This window comes from Ahaetulla prasina, chromosome 8 (assembly GCF_028640845.1).
Source record: "Ahaetulla prasina isolate Xishuangbanna chromosome 8, ASM2864084v1, whole genome shotgun sequence".
In the NCBI taxonomy this organism is placed as follows: domain Eukaryota; kingdom Metazoa; phylum Chordata; class Lepidosauria; order Squamata; family Colubridae; genus Ahaetulla; species Ahaetulla prasina.
The window spans coordinates 77,991,173-78,013,245 of NC_080546.1; the positions used below are offsets into that span (position 1 = coordinate 77,991,173).

General features: G+C 41.6%; 1 protein-coding gene across 4 annotated transcripts in view; it reads right to left on the reverse strand.

Annotated features, from left to right (window-relative positions):
* The window catches only part of CRACD (capping protein inhibiting regulator of actin dynamics), a 181,301-nt gene that overhangs the window by 12,516 nt on the left and 146,712 nt on the right, over positions 1–22,073 (reverse strand). For all 4 annotated transcript variants that reach the window (XM_058193096.1, XM_058193093.1, XM_058193095.1 and 1 more), the window contains 4 exons: positions 14,812–14,976; positions 13,338–13,406; positions 11,508–11,690; positions 4,094–8,030 (listed from right to left, as the gene is read on the reverse strand). In XM_058193096.1, the coding sequence (XP_058049079.1) occupies positions 4,094–8,030; positions 11,508–11,690; positions 13,338–13,406; positions 14,812–14,934 (4,312 nt within the window). In that variant the 5' untranslated portion in view covers positions 14,935–14,976. The remainder of the gene's footprint in view (positions 1–4,093; positions 8,031–11,507; positions 11,691–13,337; positions 13,407–14,811; positions 14,977–22,073) is intronic.

Below are 22,073 nucleotides of genomic sequence, written 5' to 3' on the forward strand. Positions count from 1 at the left end.
CCCCACTCCCCTGGAGGTCCTCCTGAGGCCAAAAAGAGCCCATTTGCCAACTTCCGGTTCTACCAGAAGTTGGCAAACGGGCCATTTTCGGCCTTCGGAGGACCTTCGGAGGGGGGTGGGGAAGGCCATTTTTGGGGGCCCCAGACTACTAGAGGGGCTCTGGAGCCAGGTGAGAGAGAAAAATGAGCCTTCCCCACCACCCTGAGGCCCTCTGGAGGAAGGAAACAACTTGTTTCCCTACTTCTGGTAGGCCCAAAAGGCCCGAAAATCAGCTGGCTGGCGCGCGTATGAGCACTAGAGCTGAGCTCGTGTGCCCACTGATATGGCTATAGGTGCCATAGGTTCGCCATCACGGCCTTATGTCTATAAGTCGCTATATAAGTATGCAACCTCTTGCTTGAAACTTCTCCTAGCTGCTCTTACAATTCCATCTCAAATAAGCCACTTACACAGGTATATTTTCAGACATTTTGGATGGCCTTGAATGCTCTATGTGCCTAATTTATTTCATCCTGCATATGTACCATCGATAAGTTTTTATATTTTTAAAGTGTGCCCATTTCTCAGTTTGTTTTTTTTAAATTGACCTATGGTTTAGACCAGGGGTGTCAAACTCAATTTCATTGAGGGTTGTGTTTGATCTCGGGGTCCGAGCAGCCATGGCTGGGGTGAGCATGGCCACCTCAACGTGCTGCGGCCATCTGCCAGTGAAAACGGAGTCCAGGAGGGCCGTACATCTTTTCGCTGGCCAAGGGCTGCAGGAGACCATCGCAGCCGAAAGCGGAGTTCAGAGGGGCCTCATGGGGCCCTCCTGAGCTCAGTTTTCACTGGCAGAGGCATAGTGGTGAAATCCAAATTTTTTTACTACTGGTTCTGTGGGCGTGGCTTGGTGAGCATGGTGTGGCTTGGTGGGTGTGGCTTGGTGGGCGTGGCAGGGGAAGGATACTGCAAAATACCTATTCCCACCCCATTCCTGGGGGAAGGATAGTGCAAAATCTCCATTCCCATCCCACTCTGGCCCAACCAGGTGCTGGTTCTCCAAACTACTCAAAATTTCTGCTACCAGTTCTCCAGAACCTGTCAGAACCTGCTGGATTTCACCCCTGCAGAGGCACCGTGGGCCAGTCCTTCACTGTTTCCAAGACAGCCCTGTGGGCCAGCTCTAAGCACCCCGTGGGCCATATCCGGTCCGCGGGCCTTAAGTTTGACACCCCTGGTTTAGACAACTTTAAAATGGTCTGTTTTCAAAGTCTGCATAGGCGTATATCATTCTAGCATGTTGTTCTAAATCTATAAAACAAATCTGCTAAACACATTTGCTCCCATAGCATGTCATGTGTGTTTCATTAAACATTTCCTTTCCTGCTAAGTTCTAAAATTCATTTTCTTTCTCTCAGGCCATGAAATGATGCATTTTTCTTCTTTAAAAAGAAGAAAAGAGATAATCTCTTATAGTACTGACTTTCTTCGTCAAATGCAAATATTTGTTAGGTGGAGCCCCAGTAGAGCACTTCAAATTCCCATATTTTGGTGAGAGCTTAATGCACCTCTGGAAAACATCTGGAAAATACTTCAGTGTTGCCAACTTTCTCAAAGCTTTATTAACAAGCTTTGCATCCCTCAATTTCAGTGTTGGCTGCCCTAAAAATGTCAGAACTGGTTTTAACTGTAAGCATCTGTGAGTACCAACACTTCTATCTATTTCTAGAAAGTGTGGGTGTTTAATTTGGGATACATTTGATATGCTATTTTGGGTTATCTGAGCAAATTTTTAAGCTTATATAAACAAAGGGATAAAGACAGATAAGTTAAGGGGAAAGTTTTGCCATGTGTAAGCAGCTCTGCATATGTACCATACAAAAATGATTTGATACTTCCGAAAAACATCATGGCTTATTTTAAGTATCTTGCACTTTTGTTAGGTTTTTTTTTTCCCAGGACTAAATAAAAGTCTATGATGTCATAGATGGGTACAGATCAGGGGTGGGATTCAGAAATTTTAGCATCTCGTTCTCTGCCCGGTTGCTGGGTGGGTGTGGCCATGGCGGGTGTGGCCTACTCGGACTCCTGCACCACAGGGGATGGGGGGGCGGCGTTTTCACCCTCTCCAGATGCTGGAGGCTTTCCTTGAGCCTCTGGAAGGATGAAAACGGCCTCCCCCAGACTCCGGAGGCTAGAAACGGGCCTGTTTCTAGTCTTCCGGAATGTCTGGTAGGCCTGTTTTTCGCCCTCCCAGAGCCTCCATGTGGGCCCTGCACTTCCCTGGCCTCCAAAATGGCTGCATGGAGACTCCTGGGAGGGGCAGGGCGGAGTGGGCGATCAGCCAGTCCTTGCAACAACCGGTTTGCCAAACCAGATTAAAATTAACATCCGGTTCATTCGAACCGGTCCAAACCAGCTGAATCCCACCCCTGGTACAGATGGTTTTTACGGTATCTCCATTTTTCAGAGGCATCCGGTTTGTTCATGTTTGATCCATATTTTTGTTTGTGAATTCTCCTGATCTCTAAGAGTTGTTTGACAGCCATCACAAAGGTCTCAAATTGCCTACATGTAAACATCTTTTGACACATGCCTATTGAAAAGGGATTTAGGACAACTCGCCACGGGCAACTCACCACAGCTATCTCACCACGGCCAATTTATTTATTTATTTATTTATTGAATTTCTAGACCGCCCTTCTCCCGAAGGACTCAGGGCGGTGTACAGCCAGGCTAAAAACATACACAATATACAATATTAAAAACTAAATTAAGAAACTTATTACACAATTTATTTATTTATTTATTTATTGTTTATATTTATATACCGCCCTATCTCCCAAAGGACTCAGGGCGGAATTGGCCGAAAAATTAAAATAATTAAAATCTAAGGACCCCAATTTAAAATATAAATAGAATTTAAAAATTAAAAACTAAACAGTTTAAAAAGTTTAAGCTAGCCCCGCGCGAATAAACAAATATGTTTTCAATTCGTGGTGAAAGATCCGAAGGTCAGGTATTTGGCGTAAACCAGGGGGAAGTTCATTCCAAAGAGTAGGAGCCCCCACAGAGAAGGATCTTCCCCTGGGGGCCGCCAGCCGACATTCACCATGGGACACCTCGCCGTGGGATCCACGTGAGATAACACAATAAATATTATCCACCACTGTTTGTTCTACATCATTCCAATTTTTGTCAATGGAAATAATGACAAAGTAATAGTGGCAGATAATATTTATCACATGGAGTTATCCCATGTAGAATTGTCATACAGCAAGTGTCCTGGCTGCAGCAAGATGGCCATGGTGAGATGGTAGCAGTGAATTGGCCACAGCAAATTGTTCCATTCTGGTTGGAAGGGGCACATCAGTCTTTATTTAAAATGATGTGAATACCACAGTGTTTTCAGTATTCAAGAAAGACTGCAGTCAACTGCAAGTCAGTCAAGTATAGGTCTACTTCCCGTTCACATGCTAACCTCAGACACCTATATAAAGTTCAGCTTTTGCATCTAGGAAAAGAGGAGTGTCTAGAGCAGTGATGGCAAACCTTTTCGGCACTCAGAAACGTCACAAGTGTGTGTGCTCGTCAGGACCACGCTCCGGAAAAGCCAAACTTCTGGCTTCCAGCATGCATGTGCATACGACGATCAGCTGGCTGGCCCCCATGCACAGCTGGTTTTTGGCACTGCTGTGCACACAAAGGGATCGCGGTCTGAAAAAGCCGAACTTCCGGGTTCTAGCATGCATCCACGCCCAGCAATCAGCTGGAGATCAGCTGGCCGGCGCGCATGCACACACCAGTTTTTGGCACTGCCGTGCACGCAAAGGGCAGCTGATTGTCACACACGCATGCAGACCAGAAACCTGGAAGATAAACAGGCAAGGTCGTGCGTGCCGGGCGACATGGCTTCGCGTGCCACTTTGGGAACACGTGCCATCACGGGTCTAGAGGCACAATAAAGCAGACAGGCACCAAATCCATTGATTGAGGATGAATGTCTTCTTAATTTTTAATTTAATGTTACGTTGTCCACCTTCCACATGAACCTTCCTAATCAAAGTTAACTTTTTCATGAGGAAGTTGTACTTCAGAGTTGCCTTTCACTTACCTTTTTTCAATGGTTCTGGCTTTTTTTCCGCTTTCTCTCTCCAGGGCATGGTGATGGATGGAAAAAACGATTTCTTCTCTCTAGATTCTTCCTCCTCATTCTTGCTTTCACTGGGCACTTGGGAGGGGTGAGGAGTCCCTTTACCTTCACTTTTTCTCCAGCTGGTGTCAGGTTCCACTTTAGATACCTTTTTCCCGACGGGTTCGATGAAGTGAGATCTACGGGGTTTTGTGAGAGGAGATGTAGGCGGTGTTTGGCTGATGGGCTTTGGAGCTAGTGCAGGTTTTGGTGGCAAGAGTGATTTAGAAGCAGATTTTTCTTGACTAGGCGCAGACGTAGGACCAGTAGGAGAAGATACAGGTGCAACTATGGTGTAATTGCGACTAATAATAGTTAATGTGGCATTATCAGAATTAAGCCTTGCATCTTTTTTGTCTTGACTCAGACATTTGCTATCTTTCAAAAATAAAGGTTTTGCATCTTGTTCATTGTCTGGGGTGAGTGGAGTTGGCAAACCATCAAAGCTATCTCCTGCACTGTATCTTTTCTTCTTCTTTTGCTCGGCTTGCTGGTCATAGTGAAAGCGCAAGGAGTAATTGGTCCTCCTTAATTTCACTCCAAATGGGGAGACGTTTTCTTCTCCACCTGGTGAAGCCCGGTCCAATTTTTTTGAACCAACATTATGTTGCGTGTCCGTCGCTGACGAAGTTTCGGATGGGGAGAGTTCTTTATTTGGAGAATATGGGAGACTTGGAACAAGAAAAGATGGGAGATCTTTGGCAAACTTACATCCCTCAGTATTACCTGCTACTTCCTGTCGCCCTCTGATTTTCCCAGGGGAAGTTCCTACATTCTTTGTACCAACCGGGGACTCTGTTTGGACTGCCTCGTTGTCTGAATGCAGAGTGGACGGACTCGGCTGCATGGCTGCATTTTCTGCTTCAGGAACAGTTTGATTCTCTGCAGCAGTTTTGGATATTTCTGAGAACTTCTGCCAGGCGGGAGTTATAGAAAACTTTGCGTTTGCAGACAAAGTCTTTCGTAAGTTACCATGGGAAGTACTTCGACCTTTAGCTGTCCAGTCATCACTATGCCTATTAAGACTTCCACTGTCTTTCTCGTTGAATTTATCGTTCTCTGCCCCTTTTAAGATTTTTGAACGAATTGAAGCCCATTCATCCAGGATGGCTTGGTTGTCCACTGCATCTTGAACATGCTTTGCTTTAGTGCTGTTCGTCCTGCCATCAACAGGTTTCTGGATGCTTTCGGGCTGAGCTGCCTCCATCGTTTTCTTCTCTTCTGTTAAACCAAGTAAAGATTTGCAGGCTGTATCTTTTATCTGGTTGAGGTTTACTGCAGTGCCACAGAGTTGTGCTCCAGTGACCAAGATTGCGGTATGGGGAACACATGAAGAAGTTGGAAGACTACTAGAACCTCTACTAGACTTAGGGTCCTTAAATTCTTTTGTGGCAGAAGGAAGTGGAGCCTCTTTCACAGGCGTAACTGGACTTAAATTCACTTTGGGAAATATAATTTCTTTTTCTCCAGAAGAAACTTGAAAGGTGAAGCCCCTGGACATTGTTTGCCGGGCGTCAACTTCCTGCCAACGTAATTCTTCACCAAGAACTCTTCCCTGCTCCTCAACTTCAACGTTCAACGCCTGATGAACACTTAGACTTCCTTCTTCCTTCTGCTCTTTGGCTGGCTGAGTTCTCTGTTGCTGTCCTGGTTTTTCTTTACATAGTAGCTCTTTCTCAACAGTTTCCAAATGTTCATCTTGTGGGTGGGATTTCTTCTCTTCTTTTGGCTTTTCTAGGGACAGCTGATCTTCTAAACAGAGGATTTTGTGTCTTTCCAATTGTTGGCCCTCCGTCCGTTGTATAAATCCCTCCTCTTGCACCTCCTTTTCAGCCTCCAAATGCCCTATTTCTGCTGGCGCTATTTTACTACGTTCTGTTGATCCATCTGATTTTGCAGATTTTTGCTGCTTTTGTTCATTTGTACTAAATTGTTTTTCATTCTGATTTTGCTGTTGCTCTTCTTGTCCCTTCAGTTTCATAGCCGTTCCCTTCTCTTGCAGTTTGTTTCTGTCATCTAAGTTTTTGCTGTTTTCTTGTTCTTTCTTTCTCTGTCCTATTTCTCTTTTTTGCTCCGGAAGTAGTTGTTGGTTCAGATCAAACAGCTTTTCAGTTTGAACTGTTTTAAGTTCTTTCATCTTCTGCTTTTCCAAATACAGATGGCTTATTTTTTCTTCCTGAGCCTTTTGCTTTTCTGGTTCTTCCTTTTTATCCTTCCATCCCTGCTGGATCAAATTATCATTAAGTTCTGTTTCTTGATGTCTCTTTTCTTCTTTTGGATCTGTGACTTTCTGCTCTTTCTGTATCGTACAATCTTTATGCTTTTGTTCTTCTTGTTCATATTGTTTCTTTTTTTCCTCCTGTTGCCTTTGTGTCTCCTGTTCACGCCACTTCCGTTCTTCCTGCCGTTGTCTTTGGATCTCCAGTTCACCTTGTCTCTTTGCTTCCTCCTCCCTCTGTCTTTGTATCTCTAATTCACGTTGTCTCTTTTGTTCTTCCTCCCGCTGTCTTTGTAGTTCTAGTTCACGTTGTCTCTTTTGTTCTTCCTCCCGCTGTCTTTGTAGTTCTAGTTCACGTTGTAGTTCTAGTTCACGTTGTCTCTTTTGTTCTTCCTCCCGCTGTCTTTGTAGTTCTAGTTCACGTTGTCTCTTTTGTTCTTCCTCCCGCTGTCTTTGTAGTTCTAGTTCACGTTGTTTCTTTTGTTCTTCCTCCCGCTGTCTTTGTAGTTCTAGTTCATGTTGTCTCTTTTGCTCTTCCTCCCGCTGTCTTTGTAGTTCTAGTTCACGTTGTCTCTTTTGTTCTTCCTCCCGCTGTCTTTGTAGTTCTAGTTCACGTTGTCTCTTTTGTTCTTCCTCCCGCTGTCTTTGTAGTTCTAGTTCACGTTGTCTTTTTTGTTCTTCCTCCTGCTGTCTTTGTATCTCTAATTCACGTTGTCTCTTTTGTTCTTCCTTCCGCTGTCTTTGTAATTCTAGTTCACATTGTCTCTTTTGTTCTTCCTCCCGCTGTCTTTGTAGTTCTAGTTCACATTGTCTCTTTTGTTCTGTCTCCCGCTGTCTTTGAATCTCCAGTTCATGTTGTTTCCTTGCTTCTTCCTGATGTTGCCTTTGAACCTCCAGTTCGTATTGTCTTTTTTGTTCTTTCTCGTGCTGTCTTTGGACTTCCAGTTCAAGTTGTCTCTTTGCTTCTTCCTGCTGTCTTTGTAGTTCCATTTCACATTGTCTCTTTTGTTCTTCCTGCTGTTGTCTTTGGACCTCCAGCTCACCCTGTCTTTTTGCTTCTATCTGCTGCCTTTGTGCCTCTAGTTCTTGTTGCTTCTTCTTTTTCTCCTTCTGCCATTGCATGTCCACTTCACGTGGTTTCCGCTCTTCCTGCTGTCTTTGTGCCTCTAGTTCATATTGTGCCTGTTCTTGGTCCATTTGTTTTTGTTCCTCAAGATCCTGAGATTTTTTGGGGATTTGTGCCTGCAATTTTTCAGGCCCTTCTCCATTCCTTCCCTGTTTTTCTTGTTCTTTTACCTGGTGATCTTGATCGTTTTTCTCCTCCATTTCATAAAGTTGTTCTTCCTGAAGTTTCAGTTTCTTTCCTACTTGTTCTCCTTGACTTCCCTCAAATTCTTGAAGTCTTTTGTATTCCAAAGGGCTTTTGAATTTTGTTTCAGCCATTTGTTCCTTCTTCCCTGCCTCAAGATTTATCCAGTGGTCTTGTTTTCGTTTTCCTTCAGTTTTCTGTTCGTGAACTTCTCCATGGTGGGTGAACTTTTCTGGTCTATAATAGCTATCATCTTTTGTCACTTTATCTTCAGTGCCCTGCGAGTCTAGGATATCTTGTCCAAAGTCAGTTTCTATTAAACTTTGTACCTCCTAGAATTGGGAAATAAAAATAGGTTTACTTAATGCAGTAGAAGGCTATTATATTCCAATTCCTATTTTATAGTAATCTTAGATTTGTGGTGAATTACAGTAGTCCTCAATTTACAACAGTTCATTTAGTGGCCATTTGAAGTTACAACAGCACTGAAAAAAGTGATCCAATGACCGTTTGTCACACTTAGCAACTCATGCAACATCCCCATGGTCATGTGATCAAAATTTGGATGCTTGGCAACTGGTTCATATTTAAGACAGTTGCACTGTCCATGTGTTCACCTTTGGTGACCTTCTGACAAGCAAATTCAATAGGGAAGCCAGATTCATTTAATAACCGTATTAGTAACTTAGCAACTGAAGTGGTTCACTGAACAGCTATGGCAAGAAAGGTTTGTAAAATGGGGTGAAATTCACTTAACAGTTGCCTTGGGCTCAATTTTGGGCTCAATTGTGGTCATAAGTCGAGGACTAACTGCATTTAAAAAATCTTATTCATATATTGCAACAATATTAATGTTCTCTATATAACTTTTCATCCTGCATAAAATAGATTAGGGCCTGGTAATTTATCTCATGTTGACTCCGTCTAGGTTTCAAGCATTTCCAACTGGCAAGTTCATTTTCAGTACCTATTTTGGGGGGAAACAATTAGCATTCCACCATTTAGAAAATGTATCCATTCAGAAATTCACTATTCATCTAGGAAAGTTGCTGGATACATAGCTGGCAAAATCTTGTATTCAAAGGCATAAGGAAGAGTAATTTGTTTCCTTTAAATAAGAGAAAAAGAACCCAAGATGCATGTATGTAAATGATGAAAAATTCCTAAGCAGAGCAACTTCCAGTATCTGCTAATAAGATCTTGCAGACTGTAAAAAGAAAGAAGGCATAAATGCATACTATACTATACTACACTACACTATGCTACACTATGCTATATTGGTACTCCTCGACTTACAACCACAACAAAGCCCAAAAGTTTGGTTGTTAAGAGAGACATTTGTTATGTCAGTTTTGCCCCATTTTATGACCTTTCTTGCCACAGTTGTTTGAATGGTCACTAAATGAACTGTTGTGAGTTGAGGACTACCTGTACTATACTGTACTATATGGTACAGTACTGTATCATACCATGCCATGCCATGCCACACTATACTTATTAGTAATGCTTCTATGAATTGCTCTCAATTGTATCATGAGAATAAATTATCCTGATTCCCAGTTCTGGTGTATATTTGCACAAAGAACTGCAGGATGAGAATAATACCCTGTTTCTCCGAGAATAAGACCCAACTGGAAAATAAGTCCTAGCATGATTTTTCAGGATACTCATAATATAAGCCCAACCCCCAAAATAAGCCCCAGTCAAGATTGTCAGCCAGATGGATGCATTTAGTACTGTATTTCCCCAATATAAGACCTAACCACAAAATAAGCCCTAATGCATTATATTAAATTAATATAAGACCCAGTCTTATTTTCGGGGAAATAAGTGAGGTGAGTGTTGGTGAGGTGAAATGAAATTCACCTATAAGATATAGAACATGCAGATGATAATGTCTTATCTGACAGAAACCTGTGTTAATTTTATATATTTATATATATATGTTTTCTGAGGTTTTCGCGGGTGTTTGTATGTAGGTCTTTGGTTATTCGGGTTTTCTCCCGCGTAAAATTGGAAGTGTCTTGGCGACGTTTCGATGAAGTCTCATTCGTCATCTTCAGGCTTCAGCTTCGTGCTTCTGGGAGCAATGTGTGATTGCAGCTGTTTCTTCCTTTTTAACTGCTAGTGGGGGTTTGAACTGATTGGGTGGGAGCTTGGCTGTGCTCTGATTGGATGGGGGGTTTTTTGTGTTCTGATTGGCTGGGGGTGTGTCCTGTTTGGGTGGGGGTTTGGTTGTGCTCAGATTAATGTGAGTTGCAGGGGGATTTGAGCTGGTGAGTTGCATTGCTGTTGTTTGGCTTCGTGTTTGTTGTCTTGCTACATCTTCATAGTGGGTATCTGTCTGCTGTATGTATGGATTGGAGGGGTTTGAAATGGCTAATGTTGCAGCTGCGGTCTGGCTTCTGGTCCTTGGTCGTGCTTCCTGATATATATATATATTCTTCCCAATCTATATATATATTGGTAACGGTGAACTACGCAATCCTTGTTATTACATTTCATTCTCGCCCAACCTTAACGTGTACAATTTGCTCCACTTCTAATTTATCTATATAACAAAAGATAAAGGTTTGTCTACAATGGTATGTGAAAGTTGTGATACAGTAATTTACTCTTCAAATTGCTCAGGATTCTTTGAGATTTTGTCCAACAGATTTATAAAAGTTTCCCCTCCAATAGAATATTTGTAGCTCAGGATTGAACTGTGGAGTCCTTGGTGTTTTCTGAGCTTGGTGGTTTTCTTGTAGTCATTTCATTATCAGGCTAGGTAACATCTTTAGTACTACCAAATATTAATATTACTAGTACAAGCAAATGGGATATGCTCCCTGTTTATCTATAGTAGCTTGCCCTACAAGAATATAGAGGGAAAGTGGAGGAGGTATCTGCTTTTCTCCTTGGTAGCTCCTTGATCAGGAAATTATTTTCTGTTAAAATTGTTTGTCTGGTGTTAATCCCTGCTTATCTGAGTGTTGGTTGATGTGGAGGATGCCTTTTTGTTTCTTCTTTAGCTTTTTACTGTCTCTTTTAAATAGTGTGTAAATATAATTTATCTCTACAGTATATACCAGTGATGGCGAACCTTTTCGGCACCTAGTGCCCAAACCGGAACGCGCATGTATGTGCGTGCATGTGTGTGTGCACACGTGCTGGAGCGCTGGAAACCCGAAGACCAGCTGGCCGGCGCACGCATGCCTGTTTTTTGGCAATTTCTTGGGCCACTTTCAGGCTGTTTTGTGAGCTAAAAAACAGGCTGAAAACGGCCTGGAAAATGGCTTGAATATGGTCCAAAAACCAGCCTGAAAACGGCCTGAAAATGGCCTGGAAAACGGTCTGTTTTTTTGGACATTCTTCGGGCTGTTTTCAGGCCATTTTTGGGCACTCAGAAGACCAGAAGAACAGCTGGCAATGGTGCATGTGCCCACAGAGAGGGCTCTGTGTGCCACCTCTGGCACACGTGCCATAGGCTCGCCACCATGGGTATATACCTTATGTTTTTGAAGTCTATGTACATTTCTTTTACAGATGAACATGAAAAAAGCATATTGATTGCAGGTCAGTCCAATAAAATAGCGGAACCTGACAGTTATGTCTTTATATCTGAGAAACGATCATCATATATAGCTGGGCAGCCAATCTCCCAAATGGTGTGAGGTTGATTCCCATCCATGAATGCCAGCTGAAATACTGAATATTAAACAACTGTAATACTGAAAGATCCGAAGATTACCCAATAGTCTTAGAAGAGCAACATGTCTTACAATCAGCGGCTACAATTCAGACCTCCGTAGGAATCAGTTCAGTACCTTTGACAATCTGTGCTTTTTGGAAAGCCTCTGATTCTTTGGCCTGACTGAGAGCTTGTGCTTTGCTGCACTGTTGTCCAGACAAGAAGTGGCTAACGGGATGGCATCAAGGTTGACAGTTTCGATGGTTCCAGAAGGGGAATGGTGTCTTTTTGGACGAGATGACACTTTGACAGGCGTCACCTAGAGAAATCCCAAGAAAAAGGGGGCAAAAAAATGACGGAAAGAAACGAGATCCCGTATTTAAAGCAAAACAAATTCCAAATCCAGTAACACACTCTAGAAACAAATTCAAAGCCGGGTTCGGGAGTTTATTTTTAACTTTTATAACTTTATTTTGATAGCTTCCTGTGTCCCCAAGTGGCTTCAACAACTCTCAGGGAGAGTGCTAAAACGACCAGATGACGGCAAGGAATATAAATCCTTCCATCCCCCACCATTCAGAATTAAAGAAGCTCCTTGGATGAGAAGCAAAAAGTCTTCAAAGAAAAGACGAAGGAAGTCCAGTTGCCCTTTGAAAAGGCACCTTTGGGACCACCACAACTTGGATGACTGAGAATCTCCAGAGACACTAACTCCAGGGGTGGGCTGCTGGGGGTTCGCAGGGGTTCGGGAGAACCTCTAGCTAAGATTCTGTGCAGTTCACAGAACTCCCAAATCCCACTCCTGGCTGACCCTGCCCCGCCCCTCCCAGGAGTCCCCACGCAGCCCGTTTTGGATGCAGGCAAGTGCAGGGCACGCACAGAGGCTTGGGGAGAACGAAAAATGGGCCTACCGGAAGTTCAGGAAGGTCCTCCAGAGGGCCTCCAGAGCCTGGGGAGGCCGTTTTCAAGCAAAGCCTCCGGATCCCAGGGAGGGCAAAAATGCCGTAGTGCAGAAGGCCAACAACCACCCAGGACCTGGGCAGAGAACCCCTCGCTAAAATTTTTGAAGCCCACCCCTGACTAACTCTATAATTTGACAGAGGGCACCCTTCCACTCCCCCCCCGTACCACACAATATGATTTTTTTTTTAACTGAGTCTCTAGTTCAAGACTCACTGTAACTAAAATGCATTGGCACAAAACTCATTTTAGCTGAACAAACTTTCAAGAGCAGTTCCTTGGATACAAAAGGATTGCTTTGTCATTATGCGTTAACTTCTTCTAAACACCTTCTTCGGATCCCACTGAAAGAGCAGCACGGGGAGTTAATTGGAGACCTTTGCACCCTTTGGACATCCCGGCTGTTGACAAAACCATGTGACAAAAATCTCCTCAGAATGGTAGCTTTCCCTATGAACGATGTTCCCATATTTGTGCCTTATTAGTGAAGTTCTGAACTAAGCTGTGGAGAATCTTTATGCTTTTGGTTGCACTATGGACCAGAAGCTGAAGCTGAGGCAGGATTTTATGCTAAACTCCCAGTTATCCTTTCAGTAATACTGTCATCCTCAAATAATTCTGATCCATGGGACATTTGGAATTTTGAGAATATTTTTTTTTAAATTTGCATTTATATCCCGCCCTTCTCCGAAGACTCAGGGCGGCTTACACTATATCAAGCAATAGTCTTCATCCATTTGTATATTATATACAAAGTCAACTTATTGCCCCCAACAATCTGGGTCCATAATTGATACAAGGAGGCGCCGCCCACCTGCCTGGAAGCTTCTGCGCATACGCAGAAGCACTGAACGTGAGCGCATGCGCTCAAGTGAACCTGTAGCGACGGGATTCGGAACCCGACCCTAGTCTGAGTTGCCAATTAAGAAATGTGATTAGACATTTTGGTGTAATTTGTTGCAATTTTAGAAGTGGCCCTTAAGAAAGAAGTTCTTATTTCTGTTACCTTCTCATCTCTGTCATGACTTGTTTCACCCAGACTTGCGGGACTTAAGGAATCTGGCATCACAGCTGACTAGAAAAAAAAAAAGATATGAATATCATGCAAAACTATTGCAACTTCAGATACATTGTAAATCATATTTTGTAGAAGCACCAAATGCTTTTATATCACATAATAAAACCCCATTACAATGTTTTGTTGCAATACCTAATCTAATTCCATTTCAATTTGTTGGACATATTGACTGAATAAACAGATTTGTTCCCTTCTTTTCTAGCTATTTTAAATCGTGAAAGAAGAAGCTGGATTGCAATCCTAAAAGGATGGATGTTTTTCTGTTTTTCCTCCTTTTACCTTTCATACAGTTATGAAAAAACAACAGTAAAAAGCCAGGCTTATTAAAAAAAACACCCTATGAATTTAGTAAGAGTTTAATGAAGATTACTTATAAATGCATGCGCTACAAGGGAGTGGGTCAATTGTGCATTATAAATCCAAATATTCTCATTTTTAAAAAAAATTGATTGGGTCAATTGAGTGTGCACTATAATCCAAATATTCTCATCTTTCTTTCTTTCTTTTAAAGTGTCCAGTCCTACTAAAAACTCAAGCTAGAGGCAAAATATGTATTCATTTCAGTTGTGAAATCCAATTTTTTTTACTACTGGTTCTGTGGGTGTGGCTTGGTGGGCATGATGTGGCCTGGTGGTGGGTGGCAGGGGAAGGATACTGCAAAATCCCCAATTCCACCCCACTCTGGGGCCAGCCAGACGTGGTATTTGCCAGTTCTCCGAAGTACTCAAAACTTCTGCTACCGGTTCTCCAGAACCTGTCAGAACCGGCTGGATTTCACCCCTGATTAACAGCTTCCCTCTTCTATATGCCATGTGCTTCTGACTATATATTGGAGACAATTTGTGGTTTATTTTGCATGAAAATCAAGAAGCCATTTAAAGGAGAATATGAGAGGGAAATCAATGTCGAAATATAAAGACAAACCGTGGAAAACATTACATTAATCTTTATAGCAGGAATCTCCAGCCCCCTTTCCTGGCGTAACAGAAGTTCTGTATTTGTGTCTCTTTTTCCAATTGTCTGAGGTCATCACTAGAAGGCAAGGGTCTCCACCAAAGATCACTGGTTCGCATTCGTTGGGCTTAAATGGCATTTCCAGTTCAAAGATAAAATACTTTGAATGTAAGAACCTACCTCATTTGATCAGCTGAGGGTTCACCCACGATTTCCGCTACCAGTTCGGGCAAACCGGTCCTGGCAAACCGGTCCGAACCGGCTGAATACTACCTCTGCACCCAAGGTCCTAAAAACTCTAGGACTACCACACTGTCTCCCAAATACTGGATTTCTTTGCAGTACATAACTCATCATCCAGTTAATGTCATTGAACATCTTCTATAAACATATATATTCGTTCATTTTGAAGATTGATAATTGGCTCCTCACCATCAACTAGACTTACTTTTTGGTGGTTCTCTGGAAGGACCACATCTGGTGGCATCACAGTCTCCATGGGCTTATTCAGCAACACATCTGCTTCCAAACTTCCACTAGCTTCCCCGGGTGTTTTTACAGATACTGTCATTTGTGAGGGTTGGCCAAATTTAATATTCTTGGCCAACTGTTGCTGAAAATCAAAATACAATTGTACATCAGAAAGGGGAGCAGGAACAGTGCGTTCTTAATTAGATAGCTTGGGTTTACCTATCAATCAAGGGCATTCATGCAGGGGGCAAGAATGTCAAGATGACACTGAGCCGTGGTGATGCAGTGGTTAGAATGCAGTATTGCAAGTTAATTCTGCCGACTGTCAGCAGTTCGATTCTGAACCGGCTCAAGGTTGACTCAGACGTCCATCCTTCCGAGGTTGGTAAAATAAGGAGCCAGATTGTTGGAGGAAACAGGCTGACTCTGTAAACCACTTAAGAGAGGGTTGTAAAGCACTGTGAAGTGGCATATAAGTCTAAGTGTTATTGCTAGTGCTATAACTAGCTGATAAAAGCCCTATCCTTTTTTTAAAGAAGTTGTGTACGGATCACATATGTAAAAAGCAATTACAGCTTGAGATACACAATCACATTGACTTTTTGACCCACCGCCCGTATACACATAAACATCTCTATTAGGAACAATGAGATATCAGTATTAAAATATTAGGTGAAAGAGAAAGCAATTTCCACAAAAAGTAATATAATGTGGGGCTCAACCATCCATACAGCCTTATCAATTTCAAAGGACTAGTCTAGATTTAAAAAGATTTTTCTGGTTACAATGTACCACATAATGGTCAGCAACTTTCCCTCCCTGTCAGTTAAAAAAAAATATTCCATTTATCTTGAGATTTTATTTGAAACTACCAGAATCTTCGAAGATCTCATAAGACTGAAAAAAATCTGATCAGGTTAGATTTCAACTTTCCCCAACTTTCCCAAAAGGACAGTGCAAAAGTCTTGTGACATTAGTGATTTTTAACAATTTGGGACATGCTCTTTTTCTTTCTTTCTTTTTTTTTTTTGGTGTCTGAGCTAGAGTTTGAGAATACAGAAAGGTAGGCATGCTTGAATTACAAATTGCAGTTCAGCTGATTCTTTAGGATTGGACTGTTATTCCATGTTCTTCAAGCAATGTCTACTCTTTCACTCTTTGTGGTACCCATACCCAATACTGATACATTCCTTCTTTCTCTGCTACTTGACCTATTCGTGGATATTGTCCCTACATTTTCTCCTTCTTGCTGTTCTCTAGAAAACTACCTCTTGTTCCTAAGAACTAATGGATAATGTTCCCCTAATCAGGGGGAAATGGGAAGATAAAAGATAAAGGTTCCCCTCGCACATATGTGCTAGTCGTTCCCAACTCTAGGGGGCGGTGGTCATCTCCGTTTCAAAGCCGAAGAGCCAGCGCTGTCCGAAGATGTCTCCGTGGTCATGTGGCCGGCATGACTCAATGCCAAAGGCGCACGGAAGGCTGTTACCTTCCACCAAAGGTGGTCTCTATTTTTCTGCTTGCATTTTTTACCTGCTTTCAAACTGCTAGGTTGGCAGAAGCTGGGACAAGTCACGGGAGCTCACCCGGTTACGCGGCACTAGGGATTTGAACCACTGAACTGCCGACCTTTTAATCGACAAGCTCACCATCTTAGCCACTGAGCCACCGCGTCCCAATGGGAAGATATATGACTTGTATTTCACGTTTCCCTATATTTAATGTAAGATTGAGCCTTATGGATCTTGTCTACAAATATGTGAATGTAGATCAGTGGTGGGTTTCTACCGGTTTGCCCTGGTTCAGGTGAACCAGTAGTGGGGGCAGTGGGAGGCTCCGCCCACCCACCCGGATGTCTTCACAGACGCTCTGTGCATGCGCAGAAGGTTCTACGCGTGTGCAGAAGCGCCGAAGGTAAATGGAACCTACTACTGATGTAGATGTTTTGTCATCTAATATTATGCCCTAGGCATTGCTAGCTACTGTTCAAAGATGTCTTCAGTTATCTTTTTTTAGCAATGGATTTCGGTACTTAAGAGGAATCCCTTCCCTATCCATTATTTTTATAAGTGGTAGCAAGAGGAATGAACAGGTGGACATGTACTTTTTATAAGAATTAAACTGTCTTAGAATATATTGAATGGGCAAGTGGGTACTTTAGTATTCCTATCTTCAAATTACTAGCTGAATCAAGCTCAGCTGGGAGAGGAGAGACTGCCAATTATTTTTATTTTCTAAATTACAGGGCAATTTCCCGCAAGGTCTCATTCTTGCTGTCTGTCATCTGATGTGTGATAACACCTAGGAAATGAATGCTCAAATGGGAGGGTAAATAATCTCATGGTTTTTTTCAAAACAGAAGTATTCTCCTAAGCGGAAGAAAACAAGATGCACAATGAAAAATCATACAAAATGAGAACAATTAGAACTATTACGCCAAGGTTTCGAAATGCTTCCTGCTAGATTTAACCCTCAAAAATGGTACGGCAAATAACAAAGCAGATTTAATTTTATGTCTACGCATGCATCTTGAGCTGAGCTCCTGATCCATGAACGCTTTCCAACAGAGCTATGGAACTGATGTGACATTTTCTTCTCCCAAAATTTTCTCTCTTTTTTGGTATTTTTACACTTATTCAATAACCTTGAAGTTACCAAGTAACCCTCAATCCGAGCAATAGTTAAGGGGCGTGCATAAGAGCACCAGCGTGCCTACCGTTCCTGTCCTAATGTTCCCTTTGATTGTATCCAATTCGTATGGTTATTTCACACTTATACTGTTGTGTTTGACAAATAAATAAATAAAAAATAATAGTGTAATTAACTCTGATGAATTTTGGAGATCCACCAAGATTGCTGAGAACAGAAGGATGAAAACAGCAGCATTATCTAATTGCAGGACACTCTAAGCAGCTCCATTTTGGATCTTACACAAAGTCTCTGATATTTAGAGCACTTTCAGATTTTATCTTATGTAGATGTATTTAAGGTTCATGTGAAATGGTATACACTCCGATAACCACATCTGTCCCCATCTGTCATTTTGACATTTCTTTTTCTCCACATGCTAAAGCTGTGACAATTGGCATTTTATAATTGGTTAAGAAGAGATAAAATGATACATTAATATGCCTCAAGAATGCAAAATGTCACTTTGGGAGAGTCCAGAATGAAGGATTAAGGAAAAACGTAGTGAAATACTTATGCAGGTTGGATGCCATAGTTTCACAAAATAATTTTCGAATGGATTTTTCATAAAGTTGGGTGCTTTTATTTTTTTTTAAATTTATCTGTCTTAACGTATAAATTCGGTCAATGGACATCTCAAAGAATTTCAGTCTTTCTTCTCCTTTTCTCCTGGTCAGAGAAAGGTAGTGGATCATCACCCTGCTAGTTCTTTTCTGAAGACAACACTTTTTTTGGAGATGCTCTTTGTTCTTTCATAAAAGTTGAATTTTTATTTGAATTTGAATTTTTAAACTTTTTAGAATAGAATAGAATAGAATAGAATAGAATAGAATAGAATAGAATAGAATTTTTTATTGGCCAAGTGTGACTGGACACACAAGGAATTTGTCTTGGTGCATATGCTCTCAATGTACATAAAAGAAAAGATACGTTCACCAAGGTACAACATTTACAACACAAATGATGGTCAATATATCAATATAAATCATAAGGATTGCCAGCAACAAAGTTACAGTCATACAGTCGTAAGTGGAAAAAGATGGGTGATGGGAACGATGAGAAGATTAATAGTAGTACAGATTTAGTAAATAGTTTGACAGTGTTGAGGGAATTATTTGTTTAGCAGAGTGATGGCTTTTGGGGAAAAACTGTTCTTGTGCCTAGTTGTTCTGGTGTGCAGTGCTCTATAGCGTTGTTTTGAGGGCAGGAGTTGAAACAGTTTATGTCCTGGATGTGAGGGATCTGTAAATATTTTCACGGCCCTCTTCTTGATTCGTTCCAGAAATCGTGGATCACAACTTTCATTAATTTTCAAGCATTCCAAAGGGACAGATTGGGAGAGGCCGATTTTGAGCACTGTTTTTGAGCATCTTCAGGTTTAGGCATTTCTCCGCCAATCTTCAGCTCTATCATGGTGTTTTTATTCCACTGAAATCTTTGGGGGAGGTTAACCTTCAGATGAAAATCGAACGTGGGCCTCCTACTGTATGTATGTTATGGTGTTGCCTGCTCAAGCATTCTGAATATCGAAAAAGGCATCTGAATGGATCTATTGTTGGGAACAGTATGGGCTTTTCAAAGGAAATTGTTCAATGCATTCCTCTGTATTAAAGAAACGTATTGTAATCTGCAAGAGTTTAAAAGGCATGAAGCTACTGAGCAAATAAACAAACAAGCTGGAATACAGTATGTTTTTTATTTGGCTTTACTGAGATTTCCTTACAATAGAATATTTGCCATAGCTATCTATTAGGGATATCAGTATAAACATGTGATGAATGAAATCTTTAGGGCTATTTCAAAGTGCAAGTTCAGCGTCTGGTTACTTTCTTTCCTCAACATTTTAGTTGTAATATATTCATTAAAAACAATTTCAGTTTTCTTTCCACATTTCTGAGAGGTGGGATAATTTAAGATATCTTTTTACTTCTGTTCTCCCATTTGTTTATGGTGAGATAGTCTTTTAATAGGAATAACACGCTCTAAATATTAATGCCACCTAATGTGAAGGAAGGATTCACTGGAGAAGAGCGTAATGCTGGGAAAGATTGAAGGCAAAAGAAGAAGGGGACGACAGAGAATGAGGTGGCTGACTGGAGTCACCAAAGCAGTCAGCTGAGCTTAAATGGACTCCAGAGGATGGTAGAGAATAGGAAGGCCTGGAGGAACGTTGTCCATGAGGTCGCGATGGGTCGGACACGACTTCGCAATTAACAACAACAACAAAATATTAATGCAATACAAGAGTCTATTCACATGTCCATGAAAGGCTGTGACATTTCTGGTTGGGTTTGCTTGTAATCTGTGATGTAAAGATTACTTTTCTGATGGTAGATAGCAAATGTCAGACACCCTATTGAATCGTTTGTCAATGCATGTCTGCTATTTACGTCAGAGGCTGAAATATGATTGGATTAGTTTTATTTACAGGCCTGTTCTGGAATATAAGGAGGTGGATTTTTTGGAAGCATGTTGTGTAGGTTGGTCAAATGTTGAGATGGGAAAAATGGATGGACTCATTTTAATCTGTGAAAATACAGCAAGCCTATGATACAGTAGACAATACAGCAACTGGACTGCAATGGGAATGGCTGTTTGAAAAGTGTAATTGCAGAACAAGAAAAGATATAGTCAAGAATGAATGGATGATGGAAACGGAAACCAATAGATTAACTTTAAGAATAAAAGATAAAGAGGAATCAGTGTATTTCAAGACATGGGAAAGATTCTATGTATGGTTAGAAAAGAAACAGAAATAAAGGATGATAGATAGATAAAGGTAAAGGTTCCCCTTGCACATACGTGCTAATCGTTGCCGACTCTAGGGGGCGGTACTCATCTTCGTTTCAAAGCCGAAGAGCCAGCGCTGTCCGAAGACGTCTCCATGGTCATGTGGCCGGCATGACTCAACGCCAAAGGTGCATGGAACACTGTTACCTTCCCACCAAAGGTGGTCCCTATTTTTTCTACTTGCATTTTTACGTGCTTTCGAAACTGCTAGGTTGGCAGAAGCTGGGACAAGTAACGGGAGCTCACCCGGTTACACGGCAGCACTAGGGATTCGAACCGCTGAGCTGCCGACCTTTTGATCGACAAGCTCAATGTCCTAGCCCTGAGCCACCGTGTCCCTGATAAACAGTGTTAATAAATGGAAATTAAATGAGAGAAATGATAATGAAGGAACAGAAACCCAGATATCGCCAGTGTAAATGGAAAAGGGGGACGGGGGTGGGGGGTGGGAGAAGAGAAGATTATAAATATAAATGTACAATTATGAAATGATAGATTGGGTAAAATAGAAAAGAAATTGAAAAGAAAGTTTATACTATCAGAAGATTGGAGTTGCTCGGTTACCAAACAAGGGAAATACCATACAACAAAGAAGAAAGAAAGAAGAGAGGAATAGAGGGTAAGATAGAGGAGGTGAAGAGGAGAGAGGGATGGAAGGAAGGAGAAGGAGAGGAAGATAAGTTAGGAGAAAAGAGTAGGAGAGAAGGTGAGAAAGGAGGGAAAGAGAAGAGGAGGAGGAAGAAGGTAGGAAAGGAGAAGGAGAGGAGGAGGAAGAAGGTAGGAAAGGAGAAGGAGAGGAGGAGGAAGAAGGTAGGAAAGGAGAAGGAGGGAGGGAAAAGAGGAGAAGGTTTGTTGTAAAATGGAGGGAAAGAAAGGGTAGAAGAGCAACTCCAAATGCAATTAAAATGTTTTATTTTTGTGCTTTCTTTAGAGAGAATATGTATGATTATCTATAAATAGGAAAATGTACGTGTATAATATGTGTATAAGAAAAGAAAAAAGAAAAAAACCTTTTACGAAAAGATATAATCAAGAATATATAGATGCTGAACGAACGTAGTGTCAACCCTGAAGCGAACCTGGCTGAGGCCATCTTTGAGGCGTCATGGTTGCTACAAGACAGAGGAGGAGACAGGCAGGGGGGAAATTAGAACTCGGTTTTGCAGTCAAAATAAAAAGTTTTCTTGTGGGAACCAAGATCATTCTAGCAGGTAGATGAGAAGAGGAGGAGTGGCGTAACCAAGCAACCTGCCAGGATCTCTATTGGACAATATGACCAATGACCGATGGTGGGGGGGAAAGGGGAACTTTCACTTTTTAATTAGGTGAAAACTGCGGGAACTTTCAGAGTTGGTTTTCACCAGTTGTGCCAGTATGATGTATCCAATAAATTGTTCTTTGAGGAATCCATCTGCCTCAGAGTTCTGCGATCATAAATCACCTTTTTTCTGTGCGGTTGTAACTTTGGACGGTCACTAAATGAACTATTGTAAGTTGAGGACTTACAATACCTGAATATGCTTCTGTTAAATATTTACCTTCTCAAATGCTGCCAGTTTAGGGTCTTTTGGGAGACATTTCTATAAATTACCAGAGCTGAGCAGAACTCTTAAGAAAGCTGGTGGCATATAACTTTTTAAAATCATGAATAAATTAAAACTTCTCTTTAAAATACCTATAAATTCCCCCAATGTCATTATAGTATAAAAATACCTCAAATAATCCAGACTGACACACATGCTTTCTGTTTTTCATTCACAT